Source organism: Paramisgurnus dabryanus, chromosome 3 (assembly GCF_030506205.2).
Source record: "Paramisgurnus dabryanus chromosome 3, PD_genome_1.1, whole genome shotgun sequence".
NCBI classification, from domain to species: domain Eukaryota; kingdom Metazoa; phylum Chordata; class Actinopteri; order Cypriniformes; family Cobitidae; genus Paramisgurnus; species Paramisgurnus dabryanus.
In genome coordinates, this window is record NC_133339.1 from 22,979,568 (window position 1) to 23,000,631 (window position 21,064).

At 38.9% G+C, this 21,064-nt stretch overlaps 3 protein-coding genes across 21 annotated transcripts in view; 1 reads left to right on the forward strand and 2 right to left on the reverse strand.

Annotated features, from left to right (window-relative positions):
• The window catches only part of mapk8ip3 (mitogen-activated protein kinase 8 interacting protein 3), a 38,499-nt gene extending 27,297 nt beyond the window's left edge, over positions 1-11,202 (forward strand). For 15 of the 18 annotated variants that reach the window (XM_065280218.2, XM_065280265.2, XM_065280245.2 and 12 more), the window contains 12 exons: positions 78-275; positions 481-637; positions 3,111-3,230; positions 3,372-3,452; positions 3,539-3,606; positions 3,703-3,851; positions 4,029-4,200; positions 4,595-4,708; positions 9,122-9,160; positions 9,515-9,676; positions 9,897-10,046; positions 10,578-11,202. In XM_065280218.2, coding sequence (XP_065136290.1) covers positions 78-275; positions 481-637; positions 3,111-3,230; positions 3,372-3,452; positions 3,539-3,606; positions 3,703-3,851; positions 4,029-4,200; positions 4,595-4,708; positions 9,122-9,160; positions 9,515-9,676; positions 9,897-10,046; positions 10,578-10,705 — 1,538 coding nt within the window. In that variant the 3' untranslated portion in view covers positions 10,706-11,202. The remainder of the gene's footprint in view (positions 1-77; positions 276-480; positions 638-3,110; positions 3,231-3,371; positions 3,453-3,538; positions 3,607-3,702; positions 3,852-4,028; positions 4,201-4,594; positions 4,709-9,121; positions 9,161-9,514; positions 9,677-9,896; positions 10,047-10,577) is intronic. The other 3 variants (XM_065280328.2, XM_065280253.2, XM_065280309.2) reach the window with 1 other exon arrangement.
• A 464-nt stretch (positions 11,203-11,666) lies between these two features.
• On the reverse strand, positions 11,667-15,771 carry nme3 (NME/NM23 nucleoside diphosphate kinase 3). Its single transcript, XM_065280348.1, has 5 exons — positions 15,614-15,771; positions 14,223-14,353; positions 12,677-12,778; positions 12,429-12,541; positions 11,667-12,315 (listed from the first exon to the last, which is right to left on the reverse strand). The coding sequence occupies exons 1-5, from the start codon at positions 15,657-15,659 to the stop codon at positions 12,198-12,200; spliced, it is 510 nt and encodes a 169-aa protein (XP_065136420.1). The 5' UTR covers positions 15,660-15,771; the 3' UTR covers positions 11,667-12,197.
• A 325-nt stretch (positions 15,772-16,096) lies between these two features.
• Positions 16,097-21,020, reverse strand: mrps34 (mitochondrial ribosomal protein S34). Of its 2 annotated transcripts, none has more exons than XM_065273218.2 (4): positions 20,893-21,020; positions 17,777-18,099; positions 17,636-17,678; positions 16,097-16,647 (listed from the first exon to the last, which is right to left on the reverse strand). In XM_065273218.2, the coding sequence occupies exons 2-4, from the start codon at positions 18,092-18,094 to the stop codon at positions 16,346-16,348; spliced, it is 663 nt and encodes a 220-aa protein (XP_065129290.2). In that variant the 5' UTR covers positions 18,095-18,099; positions 20,893-21,020; the 3' UTR covers positions 16,097-16,345. The 2 variants fall into 2 exon arrangements, with proteins under 2 accessions (XP_065129290.2, XP_065129291.2); XM_065273219.2 differs by lacking the exon at positions 20,893-21,020 and adding an exon at positions 20,758-20,834.
• Between the last annotated feature and the right edge of the window lie 44 nt (positions 21,021-21,064).

The window sequence follows — 21,064 nt, forward strand, 5'->3', positions numbered from 1 at the left end:
GTCATCGTAGTTGACATATTGCATAATTCTTGGTTACAGTTACAAGTGCATATTTCCATGCATGTGTGTGTGCGTAGCGGCCAGTGAGAGCGATTACCCAGCAGGTGAGATATTTCTGGAGCAGCAGGGCGGAGGCGACGGTGCCTCAGAGGAAAAGGGTGGAGTGGAGGGCATGTTGGCAGGGATCACAATTGTGGGCTGTGCCACCAACTGCAGCGTAGTACGCAGCAACTGTTCCTCTCGCACTGATACGCCTGTGCAGGACCGAAGCCAAGGTAAAATAAATGCTGAATTCAGTGCTAAACTGTGAAAATGCAAGTGTGTGTTTATAAAAAAAGACGGGAGTCCAATCCTTTTGCACTGCTGAAATAATGCTTTACCATTTAAGCTGATTCTTTATTTGTCTTGTATCATAAGTGAATAGTGCATACCCCTAACAAATTGGCAATAGCTTATATTTCCTTGTGCATGTGTGTGTAGCTCCTACAGCTCCTGTGTGTAGAAGTTTGGCAGTGTCACAGTCTGCAGAGGAGGCAACAGAAGCCATTGAGGTGTCAGAGGAGGCGGGGACAACTGAGAACACAGACAACACCCTCAGATCTTTTACAGAGCATGTCTTTACAGACAACACACACAGGTACCTCACACATAAACAGGGTCTTAAACTGTAAAACCACAGTAAACTGTTTAACTTAAAATTTAACCCCTTACTCTCTGCGGACCCGCCGGCAGTTCTAAAAGTGCATCATCAAGTTTTGTTTTGTTTTTAAATTGTAGAGCACAAACTTTTCTGTAAAATAAGACAATTTTTATCAATTTACTCCAAAGTAGATGACTATTTTAAGTTCAGGCATGCATATATATTTATAATTTAATATAAAAAAATTTGAGCATGTGCTTTTTTACATTTTTTTTATTATGTGTGTTAATTTGTCTTTTTTTATTGGTTGAAATAAGATTAGTCACTTGCTTTCAAGTCATTTTGGGAAGGTTCAGTGCTTATAGCATAGGTGTTATATTGACCTAAACTGTCCAAGTATACTTGTATATATACAGTCTTGTTCAAAATAATAGCAGTACAATGTGACTAACCAGAATAATCAAGGTTTTTAGTTTATTTTTTATTGCTAAGTGGCAAACAAGTTACCAGTAGGTTCAGTAGATTCTCAGAAAACAAACAAGACCCAGCATTCATGATATGCACGCTCTTAAGGCTGTGCAATTGGGGTATTAGTTGAAAGGGGTGTGTTCAAAAAAATAGCAGTGTCTACCTTTGACTGTACAAACTCAAAACTATTTTGTACAAACATTTTTTTTTCTGGGATTTAGCAATCCTGTGAACCACTAAACTAATATTTAGTTGTATGACCACAGTTTTTTAAAACTGCTTGACATCTGTGTGGCATGGAGTCAACCAACTTGTGGCACCTCTCAGCTGTTATTCCACTCCATGATTCTTTAACAACATTCCACAATTCATTCACATTTCTTGGTTTTGCTTCAGAAACAGCATTTTTGATATCACCCCACAAGTTCTCAATTGGATTAAGGTCTGGAGATTGGGCTGGCCACTCAATAACATTAATTTTGTTGGTTTGGAACCAAGACTTTGCCCGTTTACTAGTGTGTTTTGGGTCATTGTCTTGTTGAAACAACCATTTCAAGGGCATGTCCTTTTCAGCATAGGGCAACATGACCTCTTCAAGTATTTTAACATATGCAAACTGATCCATGATCCCTGGTATGCGATAAATAGGCCCAACACCATAGTAGGAGAAACATGCCCATATCATGATGCTTGCACCTCCATGCTTCACTGTCTTCACTGTGTACTGTGGCTTGAATTCAGAGTTTGGGGGTCGTCTCACAAACTGCCTGTGGCCCTTGGACCCAAAAAGAACAATTTTACTCTCATCAGTCCACAAAATGTTCCTCCATTTCTCTTTAGGCCAGTTGATGTGTTCTTTGGCAAATTGTAACCTCTTCTGCACATGCCTTTTTTTAACAGAGGGACTTTGCGGGGGATTCTTGAAAATAGATTAGCTTCACACAGACGTCTTCTAACTGTCACAGTACTTACAGGTAACTCCAGACTGTCTTTGATCATCCTGGAGGTGATCATTGGCTGAGCCTTTGCCATTCTGGTTATTCTTCTATCCATTTTGATGGTTGTCTTCCATTTTCTTCCACGTCTCTCTGGTTTTGCTCTCAATTTTAAGGCATTGGAGATCATTTTAGCTTAACAGCCTATCATTTTTTGCACCTCTTTATAGGTTTTTCCCTCTCCAATCAACTTTTTAATCAAAGTACGCTGTTCTTCTGAACAATGTCTTGAACGACCCATTTTCCTCAGCTTTCAAATGCATGTTCAACAAGTGTTGGCTTCATCCTTAAATAGGGGCCACCTGATTCACACCTGTTTCTTCACAAAATTGATGACCTCAGTGATTGAATGCCACACTTTTTTTGAACACACCCCTTTCAACTAATTGCCCAATTGCACAGCCTTAAGAGCGTGCATATCATGAATGCTGGGTCTCATTTGTTTTCTGAAAATCTACCTACTGGTAACTTGTTTGCCACGTAGCAATAAAAAAAATATACTAAAAACCTTGATTATTCTGGTTAGTCACATTGTACTGCTATTATTTTGAACAAGACTGTATATATATATACATATATATATATATACAATATACATATACTGAATGATTTACACAAACAATACAACAACCTACTCTACATATATGTAGAGTAGGTTGTTGTATTGTTTGTGTAAATCATTCAGTGTTTTACATATTAAGATCAATTCAGCATTTCCAGACAAACCTAGCTTTTGTAAGTGATCAGATTTACAATTTAGATCTAAAACAGGACAGGTGAAAAATGTATTCCTACTCTAATCCTTACAGATCGGATTTGTCTTGAGTCAAATGTATTTTGTGTCAATAAGATATAGAAATTGTACAGATTGATGAAAGGATTGGGTGCGTTGTAGAAATTTTGTTTATGCAAGATCAAATTTGCTTGAACGTAACTTGGCTTAACCTTAGGAAATGATTTATGGATGTGCATGTTCTGTTCTGATGTTTGTTATACTGAAACATCAGTGAGGCGGGTGTGCAGAAGGAACGGGTAACATCAGCTCCAAAAGACTCAGAGGAAGGAGGAGACGATGGTGCAGGAACGAGCGCAGCTCCCACCATGTGGCTTGGAGCCCAGAACGGCTGGTAAATATCAGATCACACTATCATTGCTTTATCTCTAACACACACACACACTTACGCAAAGCAATACACAAGCACATACAATAAAATATGTGTATTTTTTGTACATTACTCACAATGTAAAACACACTATTTTTCCCTCAGGCTTTATGTTCACTCGGCGGTGTCAAACTGGAAGAAGTGTCTCCATTCAATCAAACTTAAAGATTCTGTACTAAGCTTGGTGTAAGTGTAAAGGTTTGAAATTTGGTTAAAAATAACTAATAGCTACCATAATGTTTTCCCAATATTTTCTTCTATTTGTGTTGTAGGCATGTGAAGGGCAGGGTTTTGGTTGCGTTAGCCGATGGCACTCTTGCAATCTTCCACAGAGCTGAAGGTTTGCTTCATCTCACCTGTGTTTTGTAGTCAACATACTTAGATAAAATGAAAAGGATCACAGTAATGGATGCATTTGTGTGAAATCTCCACATAGATGGACAATGGGACCTATCTAACTATCATCTAATGGATCTGGGCAGACCCCACCACTCCATCCGATGCATGGCTGTGGTGCATGATAAAGTCTGGTGTGGTAACAAAAACAAGATCCATGTCATCCAGCCTAAGAGTATGCAAATTGAAGTAAGACCTACTGAATATATCGGGTGCCAAATATATTTATCTTCTATTTTTACCTGCGTCAGAAAACATCTGCTGGTTCAAATGCTTTCAGATTCTGTCCTAAAATGTTTGTTCCCTTATTTCTCTGAGTCTGAAGTTTTCATTTGGTCTCTGTGTTTTTCTTTCTGCTTTCTATAGAAATCATTTGACGCTCACCCACGCAAAGAGAGTCAGGTGAGGCAGCTGGCGTGGATCGGTGATGGAGTCTGGGTTTCAATTCGTTTGGATTCAACCCTTCGCCTGTATCATGCACACACACACCAGCATCTACAGGACGTGGATATTGAACCATATGTCAGCAAGATGCTCGGTAACACTTGTTTATGTGACATCATCAACACCAAGGCCTGGTTTATATCATTCTGATAGTTTTATGCAGTTACAGAATAACATGTTTTTTATTGTAGTTGCTATAATCTCTATTTTTGGTTGTATTTGATTGTTTTGTATTGCAACATATTAGGTATATTTTTATGATGTAATTGTAAATATATTTATAATAGTATGTATAGTATATTTTATTGTGCAACTATCTGATAAGTATTCAACTAAAAGAAAACTGACACTAGAAGATCAATTTTTATTTGATGGGCAATATTGTATATATATATATATATATATATATATATTGCCTATTATTTATAAACCTCTAGCAGCAATGAGAGCAATGTTTTACGATCTGCTGCCTTTTCTGTGATTGACAGGTACAGGAAAGTTGGGCTTCTCTTTTGTCAGAATTACTGCTCTGCTGATTGGAGGAAACAGGTTATGGGTGGGAACTGGAAATGGAGTCATCATTTCTATCCCATTGACTGAAAGTAAGTTATATGGATACGCAAAATAACAAGGCCTTTGATCATCCAAACCAAATCTTTTTGAATTGATCAAGCTAAATTTTTCACTTTTATCCACAAACGGTATTAGCTCAAGACTGTTATCGAGCCCTGTGCAAAAGTTTAGACTTTAACCATTGGCCTCAAAACACCAACACCCAAAATACCCAACAATTTTCTGTAGAAAAACCTTACAAACCTTTGCCCTAATTAGGGCCCGAGCACACCGGGGTGCGAGGACCCTATTGTTTTTGCTCGGTTTATTATTATTATTATTATTATTATTATTATTAGGGCCCGAGCACACCGGGGTGCGAGGACCCTATTGTTTTTGCTCGGTTTATTATTATTATTATTATTATTATTATTATTATTATTTATTCTTCTTCTTCTCCAAAGTGAATCGCATTTTTGAGGGGCGAAACATGCTCGAAAACTCATGAAATTTTGCACACATGTCAGAAGTGGCGAAAATTTACATGTGGTATAGGCGCCAGAAGTGGGCGTGTAAAAATGGCTCGATAGCGCCACCTGCAAAATTTCAAGAGAACAGCCCCCCCGCTACGAAAAACGTACAGATACGAAATTTGGTAGGATCATCTATCACCCCAAGACCTACAAAAAAGTCTCTTGGAGCGAAGCTCTAAACCCAACAGGAAGTCCGCCATTTTGATTTTTTGCCTTGATTTTTGTGCAAATTTGGTCATTTCCAGGCTTCATACTTTAACGAACTCCTACTACAGATTTAATCTGATCATCGTCATATTTGGTCAATCTCTTGTAAAGGCCTTTGCGATGTTAAATTGCGGAGATCTTGACTTTTCGTTGGAGGGTGTGTCCGTGGCGGCCTGACAAATTTCTGCATTTTCGCCATGAAACAGGAAGTGGCTCTAACTCAGGCATACAATGTCCAATCTGCCCCACGCTTCACATGTTTGATAAGAGTCTTGGCCTGAACACATTTCAATGCCAATATTCAACTTCACTCATAGCGCCACCTAGAGGTAGGAGAAAATACCATGTTTTACGCTGTGATTTACTGCTCTTAGAGATTTAATCAAATCATCATCATATTCGGTCTGACTGATGTTAAGCCCTTTGCGATGATAAATTGCGAAGATCTTGACTTTTCATTGGAGGGCGTGTCCGTGGCGGCCTGGCAAAGTGTGATGTTTCACCATGAAACAGGAAGCTGTTGTAATTCAGACATACATAGTCCGATCTGCCCCCAACTTCACACGTTTCATAAGGGTCCCGGCCTGAACACATCAACATGGCATAATTCAGTATCAGTCATAGCGCCACCTAGAGGCAGCAGGAAATACCACCTTTTATGCTGTGACTTACTGCTCTTGGAGATTTGATTATATCAACATCATATTTCATCAGTCTAATCTCAAGACCTTGTGTGATGATAAATAGCAACGACCTTGACTTTTCGTTAAAGGGCGTGTCCGTCGCGGCCTCGCAAAATATCGCTAAATGAATCCCATTTTTGACAGCCTAAACGAGCTCAAAAAGTCATGAAACCTTGCACACGTGTCAAAAGTGGCGAATATTTTCATGTGATATAGGCTTCAGAACTTGGGGTGTTAAAATGGCTCTATAGCGCCACCTACAAAAATTCAATAGAGCAGCCCCCCCCGCTACGTTAATCGCACAGATACGAAATGCGGTAGGATCATGTATCACCCCAAGACCTACAAAAAAGTCTCTTGGAGCAAAGCTCTAAACCCCACAGGAAGTCAGCCATTGTGAATTTTCTCTGTAATTTGAGTGCAAATTTTGCCATTTCTGGCCTTCGTATTTTAACAAACTCCTCCTATAAATTTAATCAGATAATCATCATATTTGGTGAGTGTCATCTAAAGGGCTTTGCAATGCTAAATTGCGGAGATCTTGACATTTCAATGGAGGGTGTGTATGTGGCGGCTTGCCAAATTTCTGTTTCTCAATGAAACAGGAAGTTGTTCTAACTCAGGTTTAAAATGTCCAATCTGACCCACGCTTCACAAGTTTGATAATTGTCCTGTCCTGAACACATCAACATGGCAATATTCAGTAAAAGTTATAGCGCCACCTGCTGGAAGCAGGAAATGACATGTTTTACACTGTGATTTACTGCTCATTGAAATGTATTCAGATCATCATCATATTTGGTCAGTCTGAACTTAGGGACTTCACAATGATAAATTGTGAAGATCTTGACATTTCGTTAAAGGGGCGTGTCCGTTGTGGCCTATCAAAGTTTGATTTTTCGCCATGAGAAAGCTGTTGTAACTCAGACATGCAATGTCCGACCTGTCACAGACATCATACATTTGACAAGGGTCCTGGCCTCAACACATCAATGTTACAACAATCAATTACAATCATAGCGCCACCTGCTGCATAAAGAAGTAGTGGCACTTCAAAGTTCCTTTGAATATCCACCTATATTTATCCACGGAAATTTCAATCCCCCTGGTTTATTGCTTTACTAAGGCCATAGAGTGGCGGTGCACATGAGTGCGAGGGCCCTTCCATCACTGCTTGCAGTTTTAATTATTATTTATTCTTCTTCTTCTCCAAAGTGAATCGCATTTTTGAGGGGCGAAACATGCTCGAAAACTCATGAAATTTTGCACACATGTCAGAAGTGGCGAAAATTTACATGTGGTATAGGCGCCAGAAGTGGGCGTGTAGAAATGGCTCGATAGCGCCACCTGCAAAATTTCAAGAGAACAGCCCCCCCGCTACGAAAAACGTACAGATACGAAATTTGGTAGGATCATCTATCACCCCAAGACCTACAAAAAAGTCTCTTGGAGCGAAGCTCTAAACCCAACAGGAAGTCCGCCATTTTTAATTTTTGCCTTGATTTTTGTGCAAATTTGGTCATTTCCAGGCTTCATACTTTAACGAACTCCTCCTACAGATTTAATCCGATCATCGTCATATTTGGTCAATCTCATCTTAAGGCCTTTGCGATGTTAAATTGCGGAGCTTTTGACTTTTCGTTGTAGGGTGTGTCCGTGGCGGCATGACAAATTTCAGCGTTTTCGCCATGAAACAGGAAGTGGTTCTAACTCAGTCATACAATGTCCAATCTGACCCACGCTTCACACGTTTGATAAGGGTCTTGGCCTGAACACATTTCAATGCCAATATTCAGCTTCAGTCATAGCGCCACCTAGAGGCAGCGGGAAATGCCATGTTTCACACTGTGATTTACTGCTCTTAGAGATTTAATCAAATCATTATCATATCAGGTGAGACTGATCTTAAGCCCTTTGCGATGATAAATTGCGAAGATCTTGACTTTTCGTTGAAGGGCGTGTCCGTGGCGGCCTTGCAAAGAGTGATGTTTCTCCATGAGAAAGCTGTTGTGACTCAGGCATGCAATGTCCGACCTGTCACAGACATCATACGTTTGACAAGGGTCCTGGCCTCAACACATCAATGTTACAACAATCAAATACAATCATAGCGCCACCTGCTGCACAAAGGAGGTGTGGCACTTCAAAGTTCCTTTGAATATCCGCTTATATTTACCCACTGAAATTTCAATCCCCCTGGTTCATTGCTTTACTAAGGCCATAAAGTGGCGGTGCACATGCGTGCGAGGGCCCTTCCATCACTGCTTGCAGTTTTAATTATAACTTATCCCTACAATCAAACGGAAATGATAGATGAATACCAATCGTGTACAATGGTTATAAGATCAAAATGCATATTGCTCTTATCTGATTGGTTGATTGGAATGTACTACCAACATCTATTACTTAGCAAAATCATGAAGGACATCCAAAACACAACATATTAATACTTTCCAAATGTCTTGTCAGCAGTACATCACAAACTGCAGTTATGACTCTTCCTGTTTTTGTGCACTAAAGTTATCAACAATTTGGGATTATAAACTGTTTATCTGCTCAGCATGGAACATTAACCTCTAGGCCAGTGGTTCTCAAACTGGGGGCCGCGAGATTGTGCCAGGGGGCCCCCAGTTTTATGACATTTTATAAAAGACATTAATTTATCATGAATTCTGTGTAATTAAACCTAAAAAAATAAGGCTACTAACCAACAGAACTACTTTGTATAATTTAATATGTATTGTCTAATTAAAATGTTACGTTTTAGAACAAAATTGTCATAAACTTTTTTTGTGGGGGCCGCGAAGGAATGCATCGTACACAAGGGGGGCTGCACGCTGAAAAAGTTTGAGAACCACTGCTCTAGGCTACCTCCTTTACTAATCCATCAATTGCCCAGCAACTTCTGTGGCACTTGGCGATCTCCTTTTTCTCCGAACTTATCTGTTTCTTATTCACAATTTTACCCTCTCAATCCGTCGCTATGTCTCATTAGTGTTGCTCTTTTGTCCTGCCCTGTTCCTCTTCCTCTTTCCTGTAGCTGTAGTGCTTCATCGAGGTCAGCTTCTGGGACTGAGGGGTAAGTATGGAGCATTCGGACTCTCATTATATTATGCGCTTCTTTTGGGTTTACATTTATTTCTTATTTTTAATTTATTCCAACTTGATTTCTGTCAGTGTTTTTTTTTTTTTTTTTTTTTTTGGTGTCGTATATGATTTATCTCTATATCTTTGTTATATGTTATTGTTTTGAGTAATAACCATCATGGTGTTTTGTTTCTGTTTATGCATGAATGTTGCATGTTGCAAGTTTTTTTTAAGTAACCATGTTCTCCTCAGCAGTTTCTGGCAGATGTATTATAAATATATAATCAGTGGCCTTAAACGCGAGATTTAGTAATTGGTTTCTGATGTGTTTTTCATGCTCTTGCAGCCAATAAGGTGTCGCCCACATCATCAGGGGGTGTGATACATGTATATGCAGATGACAGTAACTCCGAAAAGAGCAGCTTCATACCGTACTGCTCCATGGCTCAGGCTCAACTCTGTTTTCATGGACACCGGGATGCAGTCAAGTTCTTTGTGACAGTGCCCGGTTAGTATTGATTTTTTATATTTGGTTCTGATTGGTCAGTCATGCCAAATGAGTATTTAGTGTATTACTATATTTATGTTTTTGCTTATGCATGTGCCAGTCATCTTTATCCAAATCGACTTGCATGCATTCACATTTTTATTATTATGTCAATAAGTGAGCTCCCTGCAATGTCATGTGTAATTCTGTCATTTCAACGTATCCCCTCACTTGTTTTCAGGCAATGTGTTGGCCACCCTGAATGGTAGTGTTTTGGACAGCCCATCAGAGTCTCAGGGGTCCACAGCAGCCCCAGCGGACACAGAAGCACAGAGTCTTCAGAACGTGCTGGTGCTGAGTGGAGGAGAGGGTTACATTGACTTTCGTATTGGTAAGAATCTCTACAATTTTTTATCTTGACTTAGACTCATTCTGCATAAAACACTGGATAAAAGAAAACACAAATGTTAAAGGGATAGTTCACCCAAAAATGAAAATTCTGTCATATTTTACTCAATCTTATGTTGTTACAAACCTGTATTCATTTCTTTGTTCTGCTAAACACAAAGGAAGAAATTTGTAATGATGAAGCAGGAAACATAAGCACCATTTACTTATATTGTAGGAAAAATACTACTGTGGAAGTCAATGGTGCTCAAAACAATTTGGTTTCAAACGTTGCTCAGAATATCTTCCTTTGTGTTAAGCAGAACAAATAAATGAATACAGGTTTGTACTAGCATAAGAGTGAGTAAATAATGACAGAATTTTCATTTTTTGGATGAACTATCCCTTTAAAGGCTGGCCTGTGGTCTGGTAATATCAGCACACGCTAATAAATATTCATGAGCTCAGTATAATGACCTCACCATACTTGCATTTACTATTATGTATCATCGTATTTATTCTCTCTATTTCTTAGGTGACGGAGAGGACGATGAGACAGAGGAACCAGCTGATGCCGAATCAGCCACTCAGATCAAGCCGGCATTGTCTAAAGCAGAGAGAAGCCATATCATTGTTTGGCAGGTGTCTTATTGCCCAGAGTAACACTACTGGACACCTCTTGCCTGCCCCCATTTGCCCCATAACTCCACCCCAAAGACAGAATATAAAGTTTTACCTCTTTCTGTAACTATACCCCAAATTCTGCCTTGTAACTACCCCTATAAAAGTCCTATACTGAACCCCGTGGCCTGTATTTTCCTACCCTAAATTATAACTACCTGTGCAATTCGTCGTTTCACCTTAAAACTTTACCCTGCCTAAACACAGCCAGTGTTCAAAACTCTCTGCATCTTATGACTGAATGGCAAATTAAATGCGTATAAACAGCTTAAACCAGTACCAAACTTTGTTATTGGAGAAACTACCCAGTTTTTGCCAAATACCTATTTATACCCATCCCTCAGCACACAGCTCACTGAATTGATAGAAATGTTTTAAGAGTGAAGCTGGATAGAAAATGATTTTCAGAAAAAAAAACGCACATTGGTCCAGACAGAAGGCTTTTGTATAGTTAACCAGTATCACCTGGCTAGATATGGGTAAAGAACAAAGAAACAATGCAAAAGATATACTGAAAGATTCACTGTAGATACATTAAGACAGGTAAATAGGTGATCTGGTTTTAGCACAACCCAAAGCACCGTTTTCATCATTCAAGGGCATTCAACAAAATAATTCAACGAATTGCATCTTATTTTGCAACCTCAGTAAGATGTGTGCTGATTGGATTTGATAACCTCCCTTGGGATTAGGCATGAGGTTAACAGCTAAGGTGGTGTCCCTTTAGCTACAGGTTTGAAAAGATGGAAATCCCACCCAGTCACCTTGTAAATCATCACTCTGTGTTCTCTACTGTATGTGTGGTTAAGTATTAATAAACATGTTTATGTGCTGAAGAATGCTGTTTTTAGCTTTATATATTTATTATGAGTTGGTAGACCAGTACTGCATACATATTATATACTTTAAATATTACAAAAATACAGAAGACAGACACCCAATGTACAAATGAATAATTTATTTGTGATGTGAGGCACCCTTTGGTCATGAGTTCCAACCACAAAACTAAGATAAGACAAAACATTATTGGGATATTCATTCATTATTGCCATTATGTTGTAGTGGACAAAGATGACAAAGTGTATGACCTGTTGGATGTAAAAATGTAAACATTGTCTTTTAAGTGGCTGTAAACATTTCAAGTATTGAGAACGTCAAAACAGTGCAATCAAGGTAACTATAAGGGCATAACTGACCAATAAGAGCATAGAGTAATGAAGTGAAATGTTGGAGAAGAAAATCTAACAAATAGCAGCACGAGCGAAGAAAAGCTAAAGACAAAATCCCTTTATGTTCATAAGCTTAACCAAAAACACTCAGCACCTTAACCTAAGCCACCTCTAGCTAGTATTGAAAAAGCTGTAACTATTTTAAGTATTTTGGTCAATTGACGTCTTAAGCAGAGTTTACTTAAACTATTAGGGAGCATGTATCCTACTGCCAGGATTTCAGTTTTGCTAGATGCAGTTCATTTTCAAACATAGATCCAGTGCTCGCTGCACTCTTCCCAGCACAATAGTTCATCTTCCTTGAACCATAGTAAGATCTCTCTCTGAGCACTTTCAACTGAATCGCTGCCATGGATGACATTCCTGCACAAAAGAAATATAACACAATACATTAAGCATTTGTGTAAACATTCAATTTTAGTTAACCAAACTGTTAATTCACACACATAAACATTAAAACTATAAAAACATACAACCTGCCCACTTCCACACAATAGTCTCCTCTGATAGTGCCTGGTAAAGAATCTGCAGGGTTTGTCTCTCCGAGCATCTTTCTGGACGTCTTTACCACATCCAACCCTTGCCACACCTAAAAAAAACCCACACACAACGTGAAACACAGGGACACACAGTGCATCAAAGGCGCATGACCATGAGCTTTTAGAGGTTAGCATTACATCAGCATGAACGTAAAATACTAGCATACTTTCAGACTATCCCTTACCATAGCTACAACAGGTCCAGAGCTCATGTATTTGACCAAGCCACTGTAGAAAGGTTTCTCCCTCAGATCCCAGTAATGCTGTCTGAGCTTCTCCTCAGATGCCTAAACACAAGATAATATTTAAAGTGACACCATGTAATTTTTCAACCTTCATAATACATTTTCAAGACCCTTGTGATAGTACATCGACTTTAAATAGGTTGAATGACATGTCTACCATAGCCTGACGGGGTCTGTATCACTTTTACTCGTATTTTAAAACTTAGGGTTTGTGGTAGTAACCAGAGCACAAAAAAAAACTACAAAATTCGACTGCTTTACGGCATACGTCACTTCCTCCACACAATTTGTTTTTAACGTGAATTTTGCTGGAGGCTACTTAACGAGTGTAGAGAGCAGTTTCTAATATGTGACTCTGTGGCACAGTCTTTAGTGTCACGGACCTATGACACGGGCGACCCGGGTTCGATTCCCCTTTAAGGCAATTTTTTATATAAACTGTTGATTCATACATAAATGCGATGTTCTTTATAAATTACGGCGATTATATTGCATATAGTTCCCTGTATTCAGATGCTGTGTTCACGTATTTACCTTTCTTTTTACTGTGTCTATGATATTTACATTACAATCCAGGATGCTATAGCACTCAAACTTGCTCACAGTGTAAAACCAAACCCTATTCATTCACCAATCAGATCCGAGCGTTTCTCTCTTCTCTCTTCCTCATTTGCTGCGTTCCGCTGTCACTCGCGTGACGTATTACAAAGCGGCAGACCTAAACGCATCGGTTTACTTGGATTTGGAGCGATTTTCACACAAAAAAGAGGAATAACGAGCGCCATTGCGGAAAATCCTGGTGGCGAGGGAGAGAGAGAGGATGCAACAATATTTGTTTGGAAAAAGGCAAGGAAATACGTCTGGTCGTTTCTGAATTGGAAGGCTGCAGCCTCCGGAGGTCAAATATGCAGGCTGCACACGTCATCAAGCCTGGGTTATTAAGGTAAACTGAGCATTACATTCGCAAGTCATAAGCATACTGCAACAATTTACGATTAACTAAGTATAATAGTCAACTTTGTAATTGTTAATATTGTGAAATAAGACAGTCTTGATGACGTATTAGAAATACGACATCCGGAGGCTGCAACCTTCAGATTGAGAAATGGCTTCTGCCACGACGAGTTCCTCATCAGAAAGTTGTAACATGACTGCGTTTCTCCCTGTTGTCTCAAAATGTTGATCGTTTAGCATTTTAAATGTTTAGTTTTTAGTTTAGTTTTAAGGTTGGCCAGTTCCTTTCCTTTGCGACAGTGCTGCGGCGCTTGTGGGCTCTAGGGGCGCTAGAAGTGAAAAATACGTGTCTAGCACCCCCTAGTGGCCAAAAGTTTCATGGTGTCCCTTTAAAAAAGGACATTGCATTGTGGCCTACTAGCTAAAATTACAAGAAAGCCTGTAGATCAAGTCAATGTTACACATTCCCTTATGAGAGGGGCAAGTAGATGATGTTGTGTGATACATTTTAATGGTCCAGTTGCACTCGTACCTGCAGGAACTTCATGGCTATCAGTTTGAAGCCCTTACGTTCAAAGCGGCGGATGATGTCACCCACCAGTCTGCGCTGAACACCATCCGGCTTCACTGCTATAAACGTGCGCTCGTTCGGACCGGTCCATCCTGAGAAAAACATACAAAACAAAAAGAAACAAATAAACAAACATACTATCAGCTCTGAAAACTAATTTGTACTTACGCAATACACGACTAAATAGTGTTTTGTAGCAGAAACATAAATGGCACAAAAATTATTCTTAAAGGGCACGCGTCTAATAAATCATGCTACATTTATACAGTATGTCATAAACAACCTAAAAATCTAAATAAATTATTAAAATATTTATGTGCATTCTTTACAAACAACAAAAAGCGCGGTTGGGTTGACCGTAGTATTAATATCACAGCAATAAATAAACAAACCTATTAGTATTCCCACTTATTTCCCGAATGCCACGACAATAATCGTGCTGAAAACCTATGCCTTAGCATTGAAAAAATTCTATAAAAAGTATTTGAGAATTATGTTCCATATATCATATTCTATACAAGGTTTATATTGCCATAGGCTCACAATATAATGTAGCTCCTTGCACGATTGTGTCTATTTGGTTTGAGTCCTTAAACATACCAGATTGAACAGTCCTGGCGTGTTTCGCCCCTAAATCAACGAGCCCTTTTTGGTCGGACAGTGACCTTTTAGTACCCATTATTAGTGCAGCCGTCTCGCGCAGTATCTAATAGAGACTGGCCAATCATGGATGAGCATGGTGCAGGCGGTTACTGATCTGAGCCAATCAATGGTTAGCCTGTCGCAGGCGAATATTTATAAGCTAATCACGACGGCGCATGGCGCAGGCTCGTAGTTGTTAGCCAATCACGGATGAATATGGCACAGGCTAATAGGTATGAGCCAATCGCAAAAAACACAACCTACACTATTAATAGGATGAAGAGTAAAACGTATAAAACGAACATGCAAATAATGCAACTTACTACCTTTATGTTTGGGTTAGAAACAACTTCAAATTGCAATTCATCTTTATAATAGACTAGGGCTCGATACACTTCTAGTTGGTGCCGTGACTTCAATGGTAATCTTAAAGATATGAATGGCCCGCGTGTGGTGTAGCGAAATGCTTTCATTATAGAGGTTGCCGGGTCATCTTAAAGCTAAGTACAGGTTTGAACATGGTAATTATCCGTAAAACAATTATCTACACATAGCACTGTTAGTAGCAGATCTGGATAGCAAGCCTAGCAAACAATAGCTCATAAGATAAACCTTTTCATAAACAGCAGACGTAAAATGCTCAAGTCATTCAAACACTTTCATGACGATTAACAAAAAGAAATTCAAGCGCCCCTTACTGTTTTACTTACCGGTCTTGAAAACACTCGCAAACAGCGTTAGGAAAAGTATGATCATAATGGCAGTGCAGGGCACACGGATGCCTCCAGAGTTTTCAGAAGAAAGAGGCACGAGACGCCTGCGCGCGCCAATGGGTGTCGCTAGATGACATGCGCATGTGCGCAGCACTAAAAATCCCATTTGGTTGAATCATACAAAATACGTTTAGCTATATACATTTACGAATGATTTTGTTTAAATCGGCATAAATGCAGTACAATAAACACTACCATGATGTATAAATACTTTACGATAAAAATACCAAAAGGTTACACGTGCATGTTTTTATACTATATGTTAAAACCAGTCAAGCCAGCCTTGGAGGACAGTTTGACATTGGGAACTACTACAAAATCAGACCAAAATCAGTTGAACGACTTTATTCTTCTGAGACATTTAATTGAGCTGCAAATAATGCAAAAACAAACACACTAGACACAAACATTTTTTCATGACATAATGGGAAAAAAAGTCTTTCCACAGAGGGTTGTTCTTTTAGGTCTGACTCTGGACGCCTGTCCAAATGAGCAACAGGAATCTCCTTCCTTTAGATCTTCTCCCCCTCATTAGCAACATATTTCCAGGGTGATGGATTGAACCGCTTACAAAATATAGCATTGACTAAAAACAGTTTTTTGTAAGCACTGGCCATTCAAAGGAATTAAACAGACATGACCTTTATCCCCCTAAAATGGACCTCAGGATCAGACAGGTGTGCCCTCCTGCTTCTTCTTCTCTTCCTGACTCCTGAAATACTCATAACTGAGCAGGACATCTCGTTTTAATGGTAGAGAGGGCTCTGGGATAGCGCTTACTGCCACTCCCAACTGTTTCGCCTGCTGAGCCAGAATCATAGCACGCAGGAGAGGTGGGTAATTCACGTAACGAACAGGAGGCTCGGGGACGGGTTCACAGCGTTTAAAAGCCTCTTCTTCATATTTGGGCACCAGACGCCAGTCGTGGTACATAACCTTATCCACCTCACGTTCTGTGGGCTCCTCTTTACCTGAAACACCAAACAGTAAGTCACCGTAAAGCTGCAACCTATACCAATTACATTTTTTATTACTTTGGTTAATTCGTCTCAAAGCTAGAACATGTTAGTAGAAGAACAGACAAAATGCTGCCATCTTGAACCGCACTGTGGAGGCAGTGGAGTCATTCAGGTTCCTGGGCACCATCATCTCTCAGGACCTGAAGTGGGACAATCACATTGACTCCACTGTGAAAAAGGCTCAACAGAGACTGTTCTTCCTTCGTCAGCTGAGGAAGTTCAACTTGCCACAGGCGCTGCTGACACAGTTTTACTCAGCTGTTATCGAGTCTGTTCTGTGCACTTCTATAACTGTTTGGTTTGGGTCAGCCAGCAAATCAGATATTAGAAGACTGCAACGGATTGTCAGGACAGCTGAAAGGATTATTGGTGTACACCTGCCCAACCTTCAGGACTTGTAACATCATCACAGACCCCACCCACCCCGGACATAAAAAATATATTCTATTCATCCTGTTGTATATACAATACAAATCTCTATGTCTTCTGATCCAAATGTATACCACATTGGTATTATTATTTATTTTATTTTACTTATTTGTTATTACTTACTTTCTTAGTTTTACTTTTAAAATGTTCCTTCTGTTCTCACTTGATATGTATGTATGTATGTACCAAGAGCTCCTGAAAACCACAACAAATTCCTTGTGTGCTTGTGCACACCTGGCAAATAAAACTCATTCTGATTCTGATTCTGATTAAATGTGACTGTAAAGTGCAAACAAATGAATTCTAACTTGGCCTGTCTAAATCATTTCAGTAATTTTTTATTTTATCTAAAGCGACTTACAGGGCAATAACAAGCTTTCCTAAGAACAAACCCATAACCTTTTGTATTGCTCATGCACTGCTCTACCACTGAGCTACAGGAACTCAGTATATAATTACTTTCAATGCAACTTGCAAGTTAGTCAATATATTAGAAGAGGTTTACACTTACCCTTAAATGTTAGAATGCCCCATGCTTTTCCATGGTCCATGTTCTACGGAAGAAAACATTGCTTTTCGTAACACATATGTAACATCTTAACACATGCATTTACAATCATTTGCACAAATGATAATAACAGTAAGTACTTACTTCTGCTGTGTAATCCACCTTGACTTTTGTTATTTTCCAATAACATGGCTCTGTATGTTCATCCAGCCATGACTTGCGTGTGAAGATCCGTCCCACCCCAAACATGCGCATGCCAGAAAGTAGCGTAAAAAGTCTGGTTTCTCTTCGCACATCTGGCCAAGACAGCACTGGCAGCATTTTACCAGTGAAAGGCCGTGTCATTGTTTCGTAGTCTAATGCATAGCGTTGAGAGTCGCGTGGCCGATTCTTCAGTTCCCGGTAGGCCCGGATTTTTCGTGCCATCTCGGCTATAAGCCTCAGTCGCTTTTTCTTTACCATTTTGCCTAAACGACAGATAATATAAATATAAGGTTACCTTAAAAAAGAGAGAGAGAATAAGTAATAAAAGATGGACATACTTGAAACTTGATTGGGGTAAGCAACTTTAAGTGACAAAGTACTGTGAATTTTCCTTAATTGTTCATACGTCAGAAAAATGTACAAAGCAAATAGTTTGCATCTATTTAGGTTTGCAAAAAATAAGACCAAAATCTTGCCAAGCCTGATTAATAATTGCAGCTGACAACACTTATTATTATAAAATTATATTATAAATTAGAATGTAATGAAAGTTGTTTAAAATGATTGCCATGTCAATTACTGTGAACTTTTAAAATAGAATTAAAACAGAATAGATTTTAAACTTTTGATCTGAACTGTAATGGCATTGAACTGATCAAGAAACCTTTGTGGTTCATACACTTTTGGTTGTACAATTCAATATTGATTAGAACATACAGTTGTGCTCAAAATTATTTATACCCACATTACTCAGGCCAAATTTTTAATTATGGTGATTTTTTTATTTGGTAAATTGGAAACGTCTGAGTGGAAAGACACAAAAAAGTGGGTAAAGACCAAGGCATTTTGTTGGTGATAATAATGATTTTTTTTTATTTTAATACTTTTTTACATTTGGACAAAATGTCCCATGTCCAAAATTATTCATACCACAGATCTTATTGCAAAATTCTCAGGAAAGGCAATCTTCTACACCATTTTAAATGCTTCTGTTAAATTTTAGTATGTTCTAAAATAAATCTAATTAAACTATAAATTTAGTACAGTTGATACACCTGTGTGCTAGTCAGTTTCTGGTCAGATGCAAGCTGCGTTGATAGGTTTGCTGTCTTTTGGCAGAGTTCTGAATTGGGCTTCAAACTGTTTTAACAGCTTGATGTTTTTCTGCTAGTTAGAGATGTAAGTAGTTGGTTCATAAGTTGTCGGTATTTGGGCTGTGAATAATCATTGGGATGATTTTGGACAAATTTTGAATGGCCATTGGACTGGTTTTTATGTGAATCTTGCAACCCTGGTTGCAAGTTATGGGTAAAATCAAGGAGCTTAGTGTAAACCTTCAGTTGCGCATGGATCATCCCAAGAAAGGAAAGGCTACAAAGGTATTTCCAAATTTTTTCAAGTAATAGTGGCCACTTTGCAAAGCATTATTTAAAAGTTTCACACTGTAGAAAATCTAAAAGTATGTTTGTAGAGAGCCAAAAGTGATCCCTGCACTGGTAAGACTGTAAGTACGGGAGGCTAATAATGCTGGTTACATTTCAAGGAAGACACTCCACCAGGCTGGCCTCCTTGGAGGGCCCCGCTTCTTCAAGACAGGCACAGAAAAGCTCATCTAGCCATTGCAAAACCTCACATGGACAAGGAAGAAGTCTTTTTGTCACCAATTCTATGATCTGATTCAACTCAAAACCGAGTTGTTTGGACTGAGGGATGTGACTTTTGTTTGGAGAAAAAAGGCAATGCTTTCACCCCTAAGAACACCATCCCCACGGTCAAGCATGGTGGTGGGAACATGATGCTTTGGGGGGGTTTTTTAGCCAATGGGCCAGGCAATCTTGTAAAATTAAATGGAATCAGGAAAAAAGAAGACTACATTAAGATTCTGAAGCGAAACATCATACAGTATGCAGAAAAATTTGACCTGGGCAGTGGGCGTGCAGAAGATCAACAAAATAATGATCCAAAGCACACAGCAAAAGTGGTCAAGAAATGGTTGGCAGAGAACAATATCAACGTTTTGGAGTGGTCAAGCCAGAATCCGGACCTCAAATAAGAATTTGTGGAGAGAACTGAAGACCAAAGTGATGGCAAGGAAGCCTTCCGACCTCAAGGATTTGGGGATTTATGCAAAAGTGGAATCCCAGTGGAACTGTTCAAAAACCTTGTCACCAATTATAATAACCTTTTGAACGATTTTGCCATTGATTATTGAGAAAGGGTATGAATAATTTTGGACATGGGACATTTTGTCAAAATATAAATAAAAGAAAAAACAGCGAATGTTTTTAATGAATATCTCTAACACAATGTCTTACAGTTTTTGCTGCCTTTTTGTGTCGTGAAATAAAAATTCACCATGATTAGAAATTTGGCCTTGGTATGAATCATTTTGAGCACAACTGTAAGTTTAAAAAGAAGGGCCATCTTTTGTGTAATGATGCTGTTTGCCCACATGCATTTTATCTAGCCTTGCATAGTCTAATATTTAGTGTAATATATAGTTCGGCTAAGTTTAAGGGTTATGTCTTATTTTAGTTCTTATTTAACTTTTTTGAAGTCTTTTTAGGACAGTTAAGAGTATTTCTTGTGTTGTCTTATCCCGCACTGTCTCTCATTCAGCAGCACTAAGCAGGGTCCTGTGTGTACCACATTAGTATTGCTATACTTAGCTGTACTGTATATGTTTGAAATTAACATAAAGCTAATTTGACTTTGATGTGGTTTAATTCTTGCGGACTATATTGACCTAGCCATTAATTACAAATGCATTATTAAATGTCTATGTTGTAAATAGTAAATATTTTGTTATTACTTGTTCTGCAAGCAGTATATAAAGCGGAATAAACGAGTAAAACAGCTAATAACTAAATTACACTAAAGAACAGCTATACATTCAGCTGCGGTTATTTGAGCGTGCATACCTCACGTGTCACCCGTTACCTCATAACATTCCAGATATTAAACAGGTAAAGTTCAAACACAGCAGCTCAAACTAGAAGAAGAATAAATGAATGAAATAAATGATAATCCGACAAGATTTCCAAATAATATCTTACCAGTCTTTTACCTTGACCTCCACAATTACGTCACGCCTGCTACAATCCGCCAGGAAAAGCAGTCCGTGCGAAACATGTGAATATTATCAGTTCCGCTTAAAGGGGCGCTAATGATGTTGTATAGTACCTTACAAGTGCGATAGCTAGTTAGTACACACGTTTGCATACAATA